The sequence below is a fragment of the Lissotriton helveticus genome, chromosome 5_1 (assembly GCF_964261635.1).
Source record: "Lissotriton helveticus chromosome 5_1, aLisHel1.1, whole genome shotgun sequence".
NCBI classification, from domain to species: Eukaryota; Metazoa; Chordata; class Amphibia; order Caudata; family Salamandridae; genus Lissotriton; species Lissotriton helveticus.
Window position 1 is genome coordinate 1,278,883,800 of NC_136065.1, and position 20,525 is coordinate 1,278,904,324.

The 20,525-nt window shown below is 46.3% G+C and overlaps 1 protein-coding gene across 1 annotated transcript in view; it reads right to left on the minus strand.

The window, feature by feature from the left end:
* Positions 1-20,525, minus strand: part of LOC144755304 (fish-egg lectin-like) — a 135,448-nt gene that overhangs the window by 16,836 nt on the left and 98,087 nt on the right. The window contains exon 3 of the mRNA XM_078644099.1: positions 964-1,303. Coding sequence (XP_078500225.1) covers positions 964-1,303 — 340 coding nt within the window. The remainder of the gene's footprint in view (positions 1-963; positions 1,304-20,525) is intronic.

The window sequence follows — 20,525 nt, forward strand, 5'->3', positions numbered from 1 at the left end:
TGGTACAATCTTGAAAAAGCACCATGGCAGTATCATGTGTGCTGGATGTTCCAGACAAGGAAGAACTGTCTTCAAAATCAAAATTATCAAGAGCAACAATTGGAAATCCTTTCCTGGAAATGTCACTCGGATGTGGTGTACTGTTGGATTCACAAGACTTTGCAGCATATCTTCTAACAAGTTCCTGCTCTGTAATATGTCATCATAACATGTTAGTACACCAATCCTATTCATTTAAAGTGATTATCTCTCTACTTTTGCATTTGTCATAGATTGCGTGGGCAGTCATGTGTAGAAGAGTTTTCTTTTTGAAGTGATATAATTTATAAAAAATGCTTTGGAAAAGACAGTACATTTACACAGCATAAACCTGTCTGTTCATGGGATTGTCTTCCACTTCTTCGCTTCTATCTTCAAAGCCATCATCAGTGTTGTTGGCTTCTATACCGAACTCAAGAACTTTCATTTGTAACAGTTTTGCTTTGCTGATAATAAAGAATAATGTAAAAAAAATGTGGAGACAACATCGGGCGTTCTTGGTGACTCCCATGATTTGCGGGGCTTTGAGGCATCACAAAATTTGTCATTAGGTTCAAAATCTAAATCTTTTAGGAGGTTTCTTAAAATGGTTCCTGCTGATCTTACGGTTCCCTGTGATCTTATTGTGGCATGAAGTATATAGGTCTCATGGTTCCTGAAATATTACATCATCACTGAAGCACATCCGCCATTTTTAAAACTGTCCTCCAGAAAAATTTGGCCCTGATTAGCAATGTATACCCAAGCTAAATTACTTCTCTAATTATACTAAAACACAAATCAAATATGAAAAGTCCTGCAGCACTGCACTGAAGTTTTAGCTTTGAAAGCCATAATCTCATAAGAGTAACACTTGAAGTGAGAGCTTTGTGAGGCAAACAACTATCACAAAAACCTATCATCGTTAATGGTTTCATGAAGTACCTGCGATATGCATCCCCCTCACTGTTCACACCGAACACAGAGCCGTCGCTGCCCACTTCAATCATAGAGAGCTTGCCTTCCACCTGCTGCCACCTGGAGCCACTGCAAGAACTTGATGTTACGGAAAATCTGTAATAGATGTCATCAGCAGAGTTCACTCCCCAGCATCCCAAAGGGCCGCAGCTATAGTACTTCAGCTTCCCTTCAATATGGGACCATGGAAGGGCCGACCCATCTTTGACTGACACAGTTGCTCGGTCCGGCAGGCAAAAAATGTCATCATTCATGTTAGCACCAGAGAGAAACTGGTCTCCACCTGCATCAATCTGCTTTAGAAGCCCTGGAAGTAAAATGAAAAATAAATGATGTGAGGACAATTGAAGATCAGGTGGACGGAAGCACTAAACTAAAACCGCTTTAATTGGAATGCATTTGTGGTGTATGGTACAACATGTTAATCAGTGCTCTGGTGTACCTCCCCACCAACCAGAGAATGACTGCACTGACCGCCTACACCCCGCCCCAATCACCTTCCAGCCTTTTAGGACTTTCGGAGTCCCTGGTCCCTCAAATTTCCAAAAGGGCAGAGTAATCCCAGTTCACGATTTACAATTTGACCTCTGCCTTCATTCATGTTGTCTTCTTGTTCCCTAACACTGCTATGATCTCCACTGCAAATTCTTAAATTGAACAAATACCTTTATTGACAGATTCTCAAAAAAAATACGTTAAGGGGCATTGTACATTCATTCAAATCTAAAAAGAGCACTGCTATTGGTTGGTTATATTTAACTACACCATTCATTTAGGGATTTCGCCAAGTTGAAGAAATTTCACAGTGGATGTGTAATGAGTTGATTAGTGAGGTTAACCTTGTTTAGCTATTTGGGCTTTTTTTCAATATGGATTAAACAATATGTTTTTTTCTGTGATTTTGTTTTGTCGTTTAATATATTTTTTGTTTTGGGGATTTATGTATACTCAACAGCACATTGGTTTTCACTGTTATAATAGGAATTGAAGTGTACAGATAATATTATGCTGCATCTGCAGAACCCACCGCAAATACTCTACTCCAGTATGACAGAGCACCAGAGTTAAATGTAATTCAGATCCCAACACATCACATTTAAAGAGGCTTTTCTTGAGGCAATTCGGAATTCTTCCTGCCCTCTGAAGTTTGCTTTGTTCTCCATTGAGACGTACGTGTATGGATTTGCTCCACAGTGCCCCTGATTTATTTTTTCTGCAATGTTGATCTGGGGTTGTGTTACAAAACTTTGTATCGATAAATATTAGAAGGCAGAAAACCAGACTCTCACATCCAATCAGGTAGGTCCTCAGATATTGTTTGTGTGGCTCTAGAAATAACATATATCAAGCCACTCAGAATCTTAGGTTATTAAAAAGTTTAAATATATATTTACTGCCTTTTTCTCTGTATCAAAAGGCACACATATACAAAGGTCAGAGCTGTTCTATCCATTTGTAGTGCAGATTTGTTTTCAACCACATATTTCCCAAAATTCTGAAAGGGCAACAGTAAACCCTAGAAGCCCTCACTGCGAATGGCCACTAAATTCAGATGTGGCTGGTAACCGCAATTTCCATCCCCCATAGGAATTATGAGCTGTTTACTTTCAGCTGGAGTTTTCTTCTGCAGACCAAAATGAGGAATTACATGGGGAGGTGGTTGCCCAGCAGTTCCACATTCCCTAATGGGCCCTAAGGTACCACTTAGTAATAGGCCAGATTTTCCCTGCCCTTGCAGTTGCTGGTACCCCTGGTAATGTTAATTACAGGGGTAGGGAAATGTTGGTGTATAGGCGTCCAGTGGCTTGGGAAATTGATTAAAACATACCATAACCTCCCCCTTTTTTTAAACAAAAAGTACGCTCTTGGTTTTCTTAACACCCTCCTTTCCCCTATGCATCCTTTCTCGGGTTTAGGATTGGTCCCCTGGCCTACTATTTCTTCCCTATTACATTATTTTTTGTTTTCTGCTGTTTTGATCAGATATGCTGATACCATGATGAACAATTATTTTGCCATTTTGTCTATTTCCTCAACAGATGATCCATGAATGTTCTTCAGTCCATTTTATAGCTTTCGTAACAAAACATTTCAGTCGTGGTCAGCTAATCCGATTGCCCGGATCTGTGGATCCGGTCATGGTCTCTAAATCCTACAATGGCTGCGCATAAAAGCTCCCTCATTTAATCAGATTTGTTTTGGTTTTTTAAGATATTTCAACTTTTCATCAAGGATCATCAATATTTGGGAAATTAACTTACAATATATACATAGAATTAACCTGTCAACATGCAGCCTCGTGACCTTTCATGCCTGTGCACACTGACGCCTCCTGTCTCACATTGACTTCTTACAGTGTTATGTCTTGGAATGTTAATGGTCTCCTGGACGGGTCTAGCATTGTGCAGTGTTGCGCTACACCCACTGTTCCCTGCCTTCCATCTTGATGCTGCAAGCGATCCACCTGATGGACACTAGGTGCCCAATTCTTGCTTGTCAGGGTTACAATAGAGTTTATCATGACAGGTTTGCCAGGGGATCCCAATGGGTGGTGATTCTCTTGCGCCGCGCTTTCTCCATGGTGATGGCCCAGACCTGGTCTGATCCTCAGAGCCTGTATATTAACTTTGCAGGCCTGGTAGAAGGCTATCTGCTGAACCTTCTGTGCTTTTACACCCCTCTCACTGCCTTAGAGTCCTTCCTGAATACTATCTTTGATGTAGTAGCACAACTTCCCCCAGGTTTTACTCTCATAGGGGATGACTTTAACATGTCCCTTGACCCTTCCGTGGACTCCACCAGCTTGCCTTCTGACATTCACTGTAACCGGCCCAGGACACAAATGGGTCACTGCCCTGAGCCTCTGTGACGTAGGGGAACTCCGGCACCACAGACAGTGACAGTACACGCACACATCTGCTGCCCATCATACACATGCCCGCATAGACATGCTCCTTATGCCAGCCCCAGATGTTTTCTCTGTGCCTCCCTTACAGATTCTCCCACGTCGGATTTCAGACCATGCCCTGATTCTTCTTCACGTCGGCAATTCGTGAACAGCCAGGCGCCCTATGTGGCAACTTAATGCTTCTCAACTTCCAGAAGAGATGTATACCTGTGAAGTAGTTATGAAAAGAGAGAGGAACCCCTTGAAGTAAACAAGGGAATTGGGGTGTTAAACCTAAATCAAACAAAATAATTCCCTTGGGTCGTGTACAGAAGAAGCTTGGAATTAGCTATAACCACAATCAAATATAAACACATTGACTAAAGAAATTGATCAAAAATGAAGTTACATAACAATTTATTGAGACAATAAAAAGACAATTTATAATTACACTGGAAAAAATGTTAAAAAACAATTGAAACAATTAAAATACTATATACTTTTGTGACCAGCACAAAAATGAAGGACAGACAGAACTCAATTGTAAAACATACAAATTAGAGATTACAAAGCGTACATTCACAATTAAAATTTCAACAACCCCTGGTTAGTAGGACAAGAAATCATGCAATTCTTCCAACCCCGGGTCGGTGCAGTCAGCAGGTCCCCCTTGGGCGGTGTGCAGAGTTACCATCAGAGGATACGCTAAGAGGACAGAAAGGCAGAAAAAGCATGGCACCAACGTGTCACACAACAAGAAGCCTGCGACCTTCGCCTTGAAACACAGCTTTCCTCAGCCACACACAGCGTCATCACCAGACACCTATTACTGATCCATGAGAGGATCAGTCTCCTCTCCCTTGAAGTAGCAAAACCGATCTGGTGTGCCTCCATGGCTCGGGTCTACAGATGGGGTGTCAAAAACAGGAAATAACTATATTGGATGGCATCCTGGCCCCTGGCCAGTAGGGGTCATGCCTAAGATAATTGAGGACGAAGGGCATTCCCATTGTGCCAAACTGTCGCAGATTACTGCTCATTGCTTTATGAGGCAACCCGCGCTTGGTGCTCGAAATAGCACCCCCTCTTATTGACTAGATGCGACTTCCACAACTTTCTATTACCGAGCAATGGGAACTGGAAGAACCAATTACAGCTGAGTAGAGCGGCGAGGCCATCTCTGTGATGACATCTGGTAAAACACCTGGCCCGACGGCTACCCTATAGAATTCTATGTCAAATATAGGGATATTATCACTCCCCATTTATTAAACCACTGTAAGGAAGCGACACAAGCCGACTCCTTCCCTCAAGACCTTGATCAAGCCACAATTGTAGTTATACCAAAGATGCTCCCCCATCGGTCTCCTGTGCTACTTATTGTCCCATATGCTTTATTAATGCAGAAGGTAAGATGTTCTCGACCATCTTGACTTCATGCCCGTGCCCAGTTCTCTTCTCCTTAATTCACCCAGACTAATGCAACTTTATGCCGGCTAGGAGTATGAGGCATTGCTTTAGATGCCTCCATGTGGCACCAGCTCATTGTCATCTCCTGTCACCGCAACTTGTGCTACTCCTAATAGACTTTGAAAAAGTGCTCAACACCAATGTTTGGGTTACCTGGCCCGGGTACTAGAGCGGGTGGGGTTCGGACCCAGATTCCATGGCCTTGTCTCCTTGTCAGCGTTTTGTACTTCAATCTGACTGCTTGTTTTCAAATTAAGGGAACAGTTTCCAATAAACAACCCAGCAGGGTCGTCCCCTGTCCCCACTCCTGTTTAGCCATCAAACCTCTAGCACGGCTTATGAGATGCGACTCACAAAAAGGGGATGGAATGTGCATACAGGGCACGAAGACCGCATTGCATTGTATCTGGACAACGTTCTCCTTTAGCTCCCAGTTCTGGCTAGGAGAGGCCTTCAATGCCTGCAGCCCTTCGACTCTTTGTGGAGGCCTCAGGACAAACCTTCAATCCTGCCAAGTCAGTGCTGATCCAGGTGGCTCCTGCACGGGCTGTGTAGACTGGTAGACCACTATCCCTGGTCGCCCATCGGTTTTTGCTACCTAGGCATTTGGGCGGCGCTGAATCCAGTGCCGACGTGGTCCCTCAATGTCACACCCTTCACCCGCAAGGTCAAAGAGGACCTTAAGAAATGGCAAATGCTCCTGTTAAATGTCATGGGGAGGATAGCATTATATAAGATGATGATACTGACATGATTCCTTTACCTCTTGCAAAATTTCCCACAAAGGATTTCCTAACATTAGTTTAGGGAAATGGATTCAGTGGCGGTCACATTTTATGCCATAATTCATGGCCATGCTTCGGGTTTGCGACCTGTCAGAGTGCACCTTATGACGGCAGCTTGGGCATGACCAATTTGTACCTGTATTATCTGGCATAATTCCTGTTGGTTATCAACGACTGGCTTACGGGTAGTCCGATCCCGGGCTTCCATGCGAGTTCACATGCCTCTTGTGTGTATAAAAGGTCAAATAAAGATCAGAGCAGCAGATGAAGAGAAAGAAGCTCCTGGTCACAGGAACAGCACGGGGATTGCGCTCGTGAAAGTCAAGGATGCAAAGGCCTCTATCCAGCATCACAGCTGATTTTCGACGGTAGATTTGAGAAGGAAGCACACCTGCCCAGCCTCCTCAACGCTCACGATTGTTTTTGGGCTGATGAATGCGTCACTGAATTGAGCTTCAACTAGTTCCAGCGACCATGTGTGTGTTACGATGCAATCGCACCGATGTGCGCAGGGGTCCCTTGAGTGAGCTGTCCATCATCCTGTAACTATTTTAGGATGGCGCCGGCAAGCTGCCAGCGCCATCCTAAAATAGTTACTAAATTAGCTTCATCAGGAAGCACTAATAGATAAAATAAAGCAGGTGCTCGAGCACCTGCTTTATTTTATCTATTAGTGCTTCCTGTTGAAGCTAACTTAGTAACTATTTTAGGATGGCGCTGGCAGCTTGCCGGCGCCATCCTAAAATAGTTACAACAACTTCAAGCTTGAAGGCTTGAACTTTTGCCCCCCGGATCCGCCGCTTGCGGATTTGCGGATTTTTGGTAAATTCGCGGGAGTTCGCGGATTGCGAATTTACCGAAAATCCGCAAAATCCACGAGCGGAACGGATTTTGTGCTCATGCTTAATAGTAATTCCCACTACACGTGGCAAAAGACCATGTGCAGCGGCGGTTGGCTGCTCAGTGGATAGGCCAGTCCCTGGGCCCAACTCCTGCTGCACTGCTAAAGCGATACCAAAGGGAATGATGGACGGAGCGTTTGAGCAAATCAAACACTCACCCCCAGTCAACTGATATGCGTTTAATTCATCATCATTCTTTAACTCACTCCACCACCCCAGTTCAGACATGGCCATATGCAAATCAGTCTGACACTTGCCTCATGGGAACAGTCCAGCCGAACTGCCAAGCCATGTCTTCCCTGGACCGGAAACAAGCATCCTGGGACCGGTTTCGGATTCATAATCCTCATCAGCCAGGCTATCCTGAATCCAGTGGAAGAGTGAGCAAGGGACCCACGTCTGGGCATACCCTGCCAACTTAGGGCGAACAAAGCGATACCAAAGGGGATGATGGATGGAGCGTTTGAGCAAATCAAACACTCACTCCCAGTCAACTGATCTGGGTTTAATCCATCACCATTCTTTAGCTCACTCCACCACCCCAGTTCAGACATGGCCATATGCAAATCAGGCTGACCCTGTGCCTCATGGGAACAGTCCAGCCTGAACTGCCAAGCCAGGTCTTCCCTTGACTGGAAACAAGCATCCTGGAACCGGTTTCGGGGTTTCAACCCTCATCAACCAGGCTGATTGAATCCTATGGCAAAGTGAGCAAGGTTTCAGCGCTCCGTCCATCGTCTCCTTGTGTTTGCATAGCAAAGGCGGCAGGGCCTTTGAAGCTTCCCGTCCTGGAATGCACATCCTGTGTGGAGGAGGTGTGAACACCTCCGCCCAGAGCAGGTTTTGTTCCTGGCCTCCGAGAGAGAAGGCTCTCACCTCAGGAGGTCAGAAACCTGTCTATTGCGGCTGGTTCTTCGAGACTGGTCAGTCAACACACTTGTAGTCGGTAGGCTTTTAGGAGGCACCTCTGAGCTGCCCTCTGAATGTACTGTCTGATAAATCCACCACTGGCATCAGTGTGTGTTTATCAAGATTAGTACCAAACATCTTGGGTACACTGAAGCCATCATGTAGCTGGGGTAAACTCGTAATCACAAGTGTCCAGCCCAAGTACACGTTATGGCTTCCCTGTGCACTTGTAATATCTAAGGGTGAATTTAGATATCACCGGGACACATCCACTCAGGCAGATATGCCCACACACGGGTATTGTGCACCCTGCTTTTGGGCTGTTAGGCCTGCTGTAGGGGTATCTTAACTAAACCACATGCAGTGTTTTGCTGGCATGGAACACAGAGAACCAGTACACTGTCAGTCACAGGTGTACCAGATACCAGGCATAAAGTGGGGGGTAATGCAATAGAGTTCAGCTTCCTACTCCATGCTTCGACTTCACCTCGGCCGACGGCCGGCATGGGAGTGTCGCCACTTGAGGCCTGGCTCCGTGGTTGAACCAGCATCTGGGCCAGCTTCATGCCTCCCCGAGTTACCGGGAGCCAGAGAGACACCGCACAACTCAAAAACGTTTATGAGGTCATGTACCTCATATCTGGGCAACCTGTTCCCGCTGGCACACCTTCGAGCCCTGTGGGTTTAGAATGGGCCCCTTTTGGATTCACACTGGTGACCTGGAGCCAGTCGGGCCCCATGAATCATCAGCTGTATCCGGACCGGGGGCGTTCATACCATCCCGACCTTTCCCAGCGCCAGTCCCGAGGCCAACACTCCCAGCACCACCGCCGCCCCCCAGCGGCGCCATCCTCATCTCCCAATTCGGATAAGGAGCTGGAGCCTGATCACTATTTTTTGGGGCTAGGACTCGGGGACGACTGGGAGGGTCACTGGACCCTGAGGAATACCAGTATTATGAAGAAGGAAATATTGACTGGTGTGAGGATCTGGGTAAAGCCATTGGACTGGACACTTCTTCAGGTGCTGGCATGCTTTCTCCCCATTCCATGGCTGTGGAGGAGGGAGCGTCCTCACTATAGTGGTGTGGAGGACAACTGAGGTCCTTGACCTTAGTTTACCCTCAGTGTTAGTCAAGAGGAATGTCTTTACAGAGGCTCTGCAACCATGAGTGTCCACTACTTCCATTCAAGGAAGCACTCAAAGATGTCCTACTTGGGGCCTGGTCCAAAACCAACAAAGGGGCTCCTGTGAATAGGACAACTACCTGCTGCCACAGCCCCGCTCCAGGGGACCCCAACTTCCTCACCCAACACCCTACTCCATAGAGCTTGGTGGTAAAAGCCTCAACGTCCCATGTAAATCCAAGCGCATTCCCTACAATACCCTCAGACAGTGAATCCAACGGGCTGGCCAATTTGAGGAAAAAGATGGTTTCTTCTGTTAGTCTGGCACTGTGTCCTGTGAACAGCGTGTGCCTTTTGGGTGATATTCCCACGCCCTGTGGGATATGGTGGCGCAGGTGCTGCCAACGGTCCTGGAGGAGGCCCACGCCGTACTCTACCAGAATGTTGCCAATGGGTAGGATGCAGCTAATTTCACCATTCTCTGTGGACTAGACACCACTGATTCACTAGGTAGAGCAGTTTTGTTGACAGTGGCCTTGTGACGCCACGCTTGGTTGAAGACTACTGGCTTATCTGTAGATGTCCAGTCCTCACTCATGTACATTCCCTTTGACAGCTGTCGTCTCTTCGGAGACCAGGCGGATTCGGTGCCGGACTGCCCTAATGACAGCAGGGCTATAGCCAGGTCTCTTGGCCTTTCTATGGCCCCTCATCACCCTAAATCTGTCTTTTGTGCCTTTCGTGGCCCTGGAAGGGGTCTACAGCTTATCTGCCCAGCCACCACGATGCGTAAATATTTTTCTTACTTTTTAAAAGCTTGAAAGAAGTGGTCTTGTGACACTATCCACTTGGGCCTTCATAGTAAGGCTGCAGACAGATATAATAGTATTAGCATAACTGGTTGGCCCCTATAAACCAATCCGAAAACATCCATTTTATCTAATATGGCGGTCTTGTGCCCATCAGATGGACAGATGTCTTACTATAGATTTACATCTAGAAGATTGTATTTAGATGAGCGAGACTGTAATTGTCTAATAACTACTGTTTTCTAGATCATCCTCAGATTTGAAAGAACTTAAATCGAGCTTCAGCTGCTGAGATCCTCTAAATATAAAAAGAGTTCTTCTTAATAACAGAATAGTAGTAGACTGAATGAAGTTCGAAAATACCTATCTTTTAATGGCATATTGATAACAGTTTGCAATAGCCAACATTGCCGGTGCTGAATAACAGGTGTTTACTGTGGCCGTCCAACTCAATGACACTCATTTTGCTGACCTTGGAAGGGTGTGGGAATCCACCAAGATTGGAACTAGAGGCCATGAGGTCAAACAAAGATTTCTGGATTTGATACATTACTCCACTGAGCCACCAGACCGACTAAAGGGACATGTACATTTAGTAATATCCATTATCTTGTTCATGTGGTGCCATACAGTTATTATGAGGCAGGCCTGATACTCTTTGACAGAGACAGCGCTCTACTTAAGAATAACTGTATGGGGGGTGTGGCTTGGCACCAGCGAAGATGGCCGCCTACGAGAGAGCTCCGCCGGATAGGAGCCCCAAATCCCCTGTAAATCCGCTCAAAATGCTTCAGGCTGCACGTAAGCGAGGTGGGACCATGTTTATTGGCGATTGCTCGCGTCCATTATGCCTGATTGTTCAATTCCCAGGAAGATAACGGGACCGGTAGAAAAGTAGGTAGCGACGGCTCCGTCTGCTGTTGGGCAATGCGCAAGTGCAGTGTGTCCAACGCTGATCGCGCATGCGCGGTGGAAGTGTTCCGTGGTCGCGCATGCGCGGTAGGCATGTTAGTCAACTGTGTGGACAGTGGGGGCCCTGACTATTGCGAAAGGGAGGTGGGCTGAGGGATTTGTAAGTTTCATGTTTATATTAAGTTGGGGTATGATAAAAGGTAGGGTTTTAGGTGGCTATTAACAGGTAATACTGGAGATTTTGCTGATGATGTTATTGCAAAATGGATGTGGTGCACTTGCACATTGCCCAACAGCAGACGGAGCCGTCGCTACCTACTTTTCTACCGGTCCCGTTATCTTCCTGGGAATTGAACAATCAGGCATAATGGACGCGAGCAATCGCCAATAAACATAAAACCTCCGCCAGCCCTCGCCACATTTGACCATTTAACAATGGCCACCGCGCTTACCCTCCTAGGCGACCCAGGTGTGCGAACACACGTGCACCAACCTGATAGTCAATAAACCAATTAGGCAGAGCAATTAAACAATTAAATCTCACTATAAAAGCTTCCGCCCCAGCTCCTTTCCTCACAATCACGGAAGCCACGGACAGAGGAGGAAGCACCACGAGGCTGGAGGTTTAGTAAGTACGGCATAGCCGATCAAGGACAAGCACCAGACTTTGGTGTGCTTTTATACCATTTCTCCCTCATTGCCAAACAGCTTTTGGAAACCAACAGACATTTTTGTCTTCTTCCCATTTTTACTCCCAAATTACAGTTGGACCTCCAATTACCCGTCTGTCCAGTTTTGGCTCATGGGGCACTGCACCCCTCCTTGCCAAGTATGTATCAACCACCTTGCACATACTTTCCCTAGATGTACCGCTGGTGTGTGTGTTTGATTGTGTGCTGTCTTAAGTTGAGATTACGTATACAGCAATATTTGGCTACTGATTCAATGATGAATTTTGTACCTCTCACAGGACATCCAGCAGCATCTGTATGTATTATATGTGTTAGTTTTTTCCCACTTTTCTCCACAGGTACCTTAGAGCAAAGCGCTTTGGGATCCGCGCACTTTTAATTCCTGGCTCTTGTTTTTCAGGCATACAACCAAGTATACTAGTGTTAGCAAGGGCTGTGTATTTATATAAAATATATGTCAAATACACATTGATAAAAATAAGTACTTTACATTGTAGGGTACATACACGCACTGTGGAACAACATTTGGTGAGTGACAGGGGGATCTGACCCCGTTCCTGACGAAGGGGCATGGCGCCCCGAAACATGTTGACCCGCACAGGAAAGTTGGCCCACTAAATAGCTTAATCTTTCCGACATCACCGTACTTTTTAATAATACCAGCCAGTGCCTATTAAATAATTTTTTCTTTTCACTAGGCCAGGTATTTTTTAACATCACTCTATCACCCCTGACCCTACTGACACTCATTCCCACTCACTCACATAGCACCTCCATCAAAAAGGTGCTCCGGCGTAGTCGCTTGTTGCAGCACTGCCCCGTTCGGCAGCCGAGCGGGAAGACCCCGATGATGAAGCATGACACCAAGGGCCCTTTTGGTGTGTGAGGGGTATTTTAACACATCTAGTGTATTCCAACACCAATAGGATACACACTAACCTTCTTGGAGGTGGACCTTTTTGATTACTAGTACCTGACAAGAGGAGGACGTGCCCACCTCGGTGCCAACCAGCACCACCTCTTCCTTCCCCCTTTTTGATTTCTTTAGGTAATAGATAGGCCCCCACCCGAGACATCGCCATAGGGCACATGTGGCTCTCCAATCTCCTGGAGGCATTCGGCCTATTTGACCTCTGGCGATTCGCCACCCAAACCTACAACAGTACACATTCTTTTCGGGACCACAACGCACCTTTTCTAGGATCGATTACATCCTTATGCCCTTGCAACACGACCATACCATCCAAGAGATCAAACACCAGGCACGAGGCATATCTGACCACTCCCCCATATGGGCACACCTTACTATAGGGGAACAGAGGGTAGGTTGTGCTGCGCCCATAAATTCCTGGTTCCTCCACAACAAGGAGATCAAAAAGAAGATAACCCGCTCGATTGACCAATACTTCCAAGAAAGTGTTGGGACGTTGGAATCCCCTACCGTCCTCTGGGAAGCATTCAAAACCGTTCTGAGGGGTGAAGCCCTCTCCACAATTGCCGGACAACGTAAGGAAAAGGAGACACAAATGCTAACCATCGAGCGTGACCTTCTCGCTCTGTAGGAGGCAGCTCAAGTTGATGGAAATACAGGGGCTCTGCATCAGATGAAGCTCAAAGTGGCCGAATACAAGGCACTGGCCATTGATGCCGGTAAAAACCGAGCGAGAGACAGGGATGGCCGCTTATACGACCAAGGGGACAAAGCGGGCAAATTAATAGCCTGGTTGGACAAAAAGCAGAAAGCGCAGAGGGTGGCGGCTGAGCTCAGGACCGGGTCGGGCGCCCTCCTCACTGAACCTCAGCAGATAGTGAATTCACAGCACATTTCAAAGGAGTGTCTTGCAGGGGATCGGAGCTCCCGGAGGAAGACTACTCCGCGCTCTTGGCCGACATTAAGCTACCCACCCTCTCTGACGACCACTGAGAGACCTTGGAAAGTGCACTCACCACAGAAGGCGGGAAAGGCGATCAATGAACTTCGACCTGGGAAAGCACTAGGATCCAATGGTCTCCCTATTGAGCTGTACAAACTCAAACCCCACAGCCTGGGCCAGCACCTTAAGAGTATGTTCGAGGACAGTAAAGTGCTGGGGAAACTACTGAGAGACCAGCGCATCGCCACATTGGTAGCCATCCCTAAAGGAGAGAAACCCAAAGAGCTCTGCACCTCTTACAGGCCGATGTTCACTGTTAAATGCTGAACCCAAAATCCTTGTTAAACTGCCCGCAAATAGGATCAAGCCGATAATCACCAAATTGATCTACCCAAACCAATCAGGCTTTATGCCGCACCGCAACACCGCGCTCAACTTACGACGACTCCATGGAGTGTTAGGACGCTGCCACATGATCCAGGAGGACGCGGTTGTGGTCTCGTTGGATGCCTCTATGGCATTCGACACGCTCAAATGGCCGTATATGATGGCGGTCCTCAAAAAGATGGGCTTTGGCCCTAATTTCATTGGGTGGGTACACCTCCTTTATACTGAGCAATTAGCCCAGGTGGTGGTCAACAATAAGATCTCAGAGATATTCACACTGGAGAGAGGGACGTGGCAGGGCTGCCCCCTCTCATCCCTCCTTTTCGCCATCTCCTTGGAGCCGCTGGCGGCCTAGATACAACAGGACCTCTCACTAGGGGGCTCAGGTGGGCTTAGGGGCGGTAGGCCCAGATTTCGCTCTATGCGGACGACATCCTCTTATACCTTGCCTCCCCTTCCAAATCACTTAGAGTTGCTCTAGCCATTTTTACATGTTTCCGGAGAAACTCCGGTTACAGCATTAACTTGGGGAAATTGTTGCTATACGTCCTGCATGGCGGCCCCCCTCAATGCTGCGTGACTGTCTGATCAAGACGGCCACAGAGGGGTTCACGTATCTTGGAATCTTCATCTCCACTGATTTGATGACCTGGTACGTGAGAAACCTCTTACCACCTCTGCAGAGGTTCAAAAGGGACACCGCCACTTGGAAGAAGCTCCCGCTGTCCCGACTGGGTCGGGCAGCTCTTTTCAAGATGATGGTGCTGCCGCGTTTCTTATATGCTCTCCATAATTACCCAGATTTAGTCCCGCTTTAGTATTTTACAGACATCGAGGCCACCCAGAGGGGCCTGTTGTGGGCGGGAACACCACGCATCTCACTCCATAAACTTATATTAGGTTGGTACGATGGGGGTATAGCACTTCCGGACATTCAGAAATACTACTGGACAGCACACCTCTCGGCCATAAACCAGGGCACGTACTGTGGTGGGGACGATCCCGGCTATGGGATGGATAGGTGGCTCCTTCTGGGTGGGAAGTTTGAGGCGGCGCTCTACTCTAAACCTAACAAATACCCCCTTGCAGGTCCTACAAGACACTTGTTCCAACTCTGGCATAATGTGAGCCGCAAACTGGGATGGGCTGACAAACTCACATTGGCTACCCCGCTCTGGGTTTCAGAAAGGCTGGGTACACTGGGTCGCACTAAAGGGTTTCGTAACTGGGACCTGATAGGGATCTCTCGTATAAAAGACCTATGGGGGCCCAATGGTATGGTGACATTTGCCTCGCTACAGCAAACATATGACTTAGCACAAACGGAATACTTTTGATATGTACAGATCAGGCACTTATTCCAGGCTAACATTCTTCCAAGAACACAGCTTCTGGAATCCTCCCCCCTAGAGGACAGATTGCTGGATGGTCATCTGCCAGAAAAGGCTATCTTCCTCACATATAAAAAACTCATATACCACACCCCTGACCCGTTGCTCGTACTTAGGAGAAAGTGGGAGACTGACGGTCTTGAGATTGATGATGAAGAATGGCGATAGGTGCTAGCCTCCACCAAAGAAGTGGCGATATCAGCAAAACTGAGGCTGATACCACTGAAAATATTACACCGAGTTTACATTTCTTGTACCCGACTAGTATTGATGGGTAGGAGTGAGGAAGGGCTCTGTAGGAGACAGTGAGGGGAGGTGGCGCATTCCCTTACATAATATGGGAGGGCCTCCTGATACAAACCTACTGGAAACGGGTTCACAAATGTATGCGTGCTGTCTGGGGGGTAGAATTGTGACCGGAAGTTAAAAGGAGCCTCTTAAACATCTGGGAGCCCACAGATTTGACAGCAATAGGCAGAATATGGGCAACACTTGGACAGGCTATAGCAAAACGCACGCCTGTGGGGAGCGGTACCACCTCCAACGCTTAGTGCATGGAAGCAGTACATGGACTGGTGCATGCTGCAAGAGACGACAGTCTACGTGGCCCGGGGTTGCCCCCGGAAATGGGTGGCAATTTGGTCAAAGTGGAATGAGTACCGCGCAACCTGTGTGAACCTCCCTTGATCCCTTCCCTTGACGAAGCATTAACGCCTTAATGAGTTATGTATGGTTACCATCTTGTATGCTATGACATCGGAAGTGGTGATATTTGTATAAGAACCTATAGATGCAACACTGTAAACATTATGAATTCCTGTGTGTAATGACCATCAAGCTTACTTTTGCCAATAAACAGAGTTATAAAAAAAAAAAAAGAATAACTGTATGGTGTGCTATTCACTACTTGTTGGTTTTTAGTTCTCTGCTCTCTTTTGATCTTCCCAACAAAAGTATAGTTACATTCCATAATTTGGTGTAAATAGTTATACCTTTCTTTTGTTTTCATCTCTGTGCGACTTTGAAGATTGATTTGCGAACCTTTGCTGTCAAAGAAGCTAGATTTTGCAGGTCCCTCTATATTAAACATAATGCCACTTGAGATGTTTCTACAAAACCCAGGACAGCCTGATCAAATTGTAAACAATGGATAAGGACCTTTTTAAAATAATTTGTTTGCCGTTGAGGGTAAAAAGTTTGATGTCAGCTCTGGAAAGAGTTTTTTTTATTGTCAGGGTTCTGATGGTCAGAATATCTTTAATCACATGCCTGAGTTAGTGCCAAACGCAAATGAATGTCGACAGCTGGACAGTTATCAGGAGCCCCAACAACATTTGGAGTGATATTTTCAGGATGAGCTGGTATTGTAGTAGAGAGGCACAGATTTAGCACTTACTATACATGCAGCAGACACAGTAGCACTATGTTTTTAATTTTTTTTTAATTGTTTTATTGAGTTTCGGGTTTTCGCCATGTCAGGTCGTACATCAAACAACATGTTACGATTTACACATGTAGACTTATCTAGGCTAGTTCGTAGTGCGACATACCACAAGCGATTATCTCAGAGTCATGTCTAGTGTGTTTACAGTAGTTGTGATGCCCATTGAGTTTAAACATAAACATTATGAAACATAACATTGGTATAACAAGAAAACAGTACATTTTCCCTTCCTCTAGCTCTTGAGTGATTAGAATGACACACCATATCGGCAATTATGTACCACCATTGTACTCTGCCTACCCCGCCTTGCCTTACACATTCTTATTACTTATTGTTTTTATCACACATACATGTCGCCACACTTGTTTCTTGAATAGTCCATATGTAGCTTGGATCGGTGCGAGGGGGCTTACCATACCTAAAGCCCTATGCATAGCACCTACTGGCTACTACTTGTGCTTCTATGCTCCCCTTGCTCTACTATATTTAGCAGTTCTTACATTTCTTCTTGTTCAGATGCGTTATCTACTGTTTCAGAGTAGCTCTGCCAGGATGCACGAAAATCTGACAAAATCTCATCCCACTCTGCCACCAGAGGCTGTTTAAGTATCCCCGCCGCGTCTTCGCGACGGAGCACTATACTTTACCCTGCTGTGATTGGAACCAGGCCTTCGCAGCTGGGGGTTCAGGGGATTTCCTTCATTGTGTGAGTAGTCGTTTGGCAATTATAAGTCCCAAGTCTATGTAGCAGTTCGTCACTCTACGTTTTGGGCCTTCGATATAGCCCTAATATACATGTCTCCCATGACCAATCTGGTGTGCGTTCCGTGCATTGGGCTAAGTGTTTGGTGCCTGTTTCCTAGTATGATTAGATAGCTGTGCAGATCCACAGCATATGTAGTAGGTCTCCGCCTATCGTATCACATCTTAGGCATGTGGCATTGTTCCGATTGAAATAATGATTCATCTTGGCTGGTGTCAAATACGCTCTGAGTATTATATAGTGTTGAATGAGTCAAAATCTGGCATTTCGGCGGATACATGTGTGACTCCTTAGAATATCCTCTCATTCCCATTCTGTGCTAGGTCGCTGCAAGTCGGTATCCCAGTGGGATCGAAGGGATAGCAGTGGTGGTGCTGTGCGCAATCTTAAAGAGTCCGCCAACCATCTGGTAAGATGTTGACCCGTGCCCAATTCATGTGGGTACTGTATTGTTAAGTGGGTGGCAGGTTCATGCATTATGTTTCCCCATAACATGCCTAGTGTGTGTATCACTACAGCGTGTAGCAAGAACTGGCCCTGCAGTCAGCTTGATTCTTCACTGAGCCCTTCAAATAGCAACAGTTGGCCATCACTGTAGTAGTCGCCTAGAGTTTGTACTCCCACCTCCTCCCATTGGGAAAGCTCTGTGCCAGTATTTGCTTGGCATTGTCTAGGCGTGATGAGTATAGGGAAAGACGGCGCATATGGGGTGACCGGTTGTGTGTTCATAAACTGCAGTGAAACAATTGGAAGCCACCCTCACAAGCAATTGGGTGGGTGATTTGCCCGTTCTGCCTAGATGGAATAGCTTTACTAACTGGGGATGGGTGAGCCCTGGCGCTTGCGTGGCAGTGTCCTTTAAGTATTGTGTACTTAGCTGGCCACCCATTGGAGCTGTGCAGCCAGGTAGTATTGCCCCATATTGGGTACAGAAAGGCCGGAGGGTACAGCTTGGTTAGCGCTACCCTGCTGCATGTCCTGTGCCAAATAAATTGCAGCATGTCTCGTTTGAATCCTTTAAATAGTGCTGGCTTGACTTGCAATAGTAAGTTCATGAAGTGGTAGAGACACAATAGCACTATGATTAACCAATATTTTTAATTGCGTGTTGACATCAGGAACCTTCCCCAAAATCTGGGAAGAAGCGTTCATTCTACCCTTGCTGGAAAAAAAAATGTGAATCCCAATGACTTAAACAATTATCGGCCTAATTCTCACCTACCTTTCCCACCTAAAATTATCGAAAAGGGCTTAACTCGTCAGATAACCCAATTCCTGGCTCACCACCCTCTACTTGACACTACCCAATTTTGATTTAGAAGTGGTCATAGGACCGAAACCGCTCTGATCAAAACAACCAAAGAAATCAGGCCTATAGTCAATGGTGGCAGAAACGCTGCTCTAGTACTCCTCTATCTATCTACAGCTTTGGCATGGTTGACCATAAGGTTTTGGTCGAGTGTCGCCGGGCTGTCTGGATAGAGTGGTCGATCCTTAAGCTCTTGGAATCTTTTCTATCCCAAAGATCTCAGGTTGTTGCTTTGGACCTATTTGTGTCCAAATCTTTCACCATGCCTTGCACGGTCCCACAGGGCTCCTCTCTCAGCCCCATGTTGTTCAATAATGTTAAACCATTGGCCTCCCTTATCGGATCTTTCGGGCTGGACCTCACCTCTTATGCAGACGACACCCAAATTGTGGTGGCACTTTCTTCCTCTAACAAGCAGATAGGATCTAATTACTGTACCTGCATGACTGCTGTAGATTACTGGACGAACGTTAATTGTTTAAAACTCAACTCTGGTACAACTGAGGTCATTTTGTTTGGGAACTTACCTTCGTTATGGACCCTGCACTGTTGGCCTAAGGATCTGAGTCAACTTCCTACCCCAGTCTGCAAGGCTAGGGACCTTGGTGTGATTATGGAAAGTAAACTTACCTTGGGACTCGTGATCATGTCCTCTACCTTACATGTCCCTAGGATGGTCAAAAATATCCTTCCTTTTATTCCAGCATATGCCCAAAAAATGGTCTATGCTTTATACCTCAACATGCAGCAACAACATTTAAATAAGCTGCAGTTCTGCAAAATTTAGGTGCTAGAATGTTAACTGGATCCCCAAACAACAATCGGTGGCCTATGCCTTCAAACATCTACATTGGGTGTCTGTCAGGCAGCGTATTAAATTCATAGCACTCTGCCTTGCCCATAAAGCCATGCACAGAGTTGGCCCAGAGTTTTTTTAAACATGCCTTCCAATGGTATGTTCTAGGAAGATGCTTAAGATCTTCAGCCACCTGAAAACTTGCTGTTGATAAATTCAAAAGAACTGACTGGGGAGGCCAAGGTTTTGTCAACTCCACTGCCAAAGAATGGAACACACTCCCTCCTACCATTAGATCAGTTCTAACCTCCTTCAATTTAGAAAAAAACTAAAATCTTGGCTGTCCCATACACCTGTATCACCGGGCATTTCCATACAGAATTAAAGAAATCCCCCATAGGATCTTTAAACCTGTGGCATACTGGGGAGTCATTGAGGCCCGCTCTCAACATACAGAGTGGTGTCATATACCCTTAATGTAGATTCTTGAATTGTATAAAGCAGAGCCTAATGAATATTGTTGGTGCGATGGGACATACAGGTATCCTGCCTCCTCCAGATCTCTCACCCAGCCCTCCCACATCTCTTTTAGAGGGTTCAATAATATGGGCAAGTGCACCACTAGGGATTTATAGATCTGCAATACTCCTCTCCTGCCTAAATGGGCCATAAAAATCTTGTTTTTTAAGGGGATATATTTAGGAATGTCCTGTAGTGCGTATCGGTATGTATGTAGGGCATTTCGAAGTTGTAAGTAGTGGTAGAATTGCGAGAGTGGCATTTGAAACTCTGCTTGAAGCTCTTTTAATGATTTCATGTGGCCCCGCCCCAGATGTCCCCTACTCTAGATAATCCAATAGAGTCCCATCCCTTGAACTCTCCTAGGGTAGAAACCTGATCCAGCCACCTGCCTTTCCCAGCAGGGTTTCCCTCATCAGCTTGTGGTCCTGTCCCATCCACCAGAGGGCAGCACTCCATGCTCTAAATGCCACCTTGGTTACCTCTTGGAGGCTGGAAGGAAGGGGGAACTGTAAAGTATGTTTAAGACATTGTCTAGTCCCAGTGTGGCTAT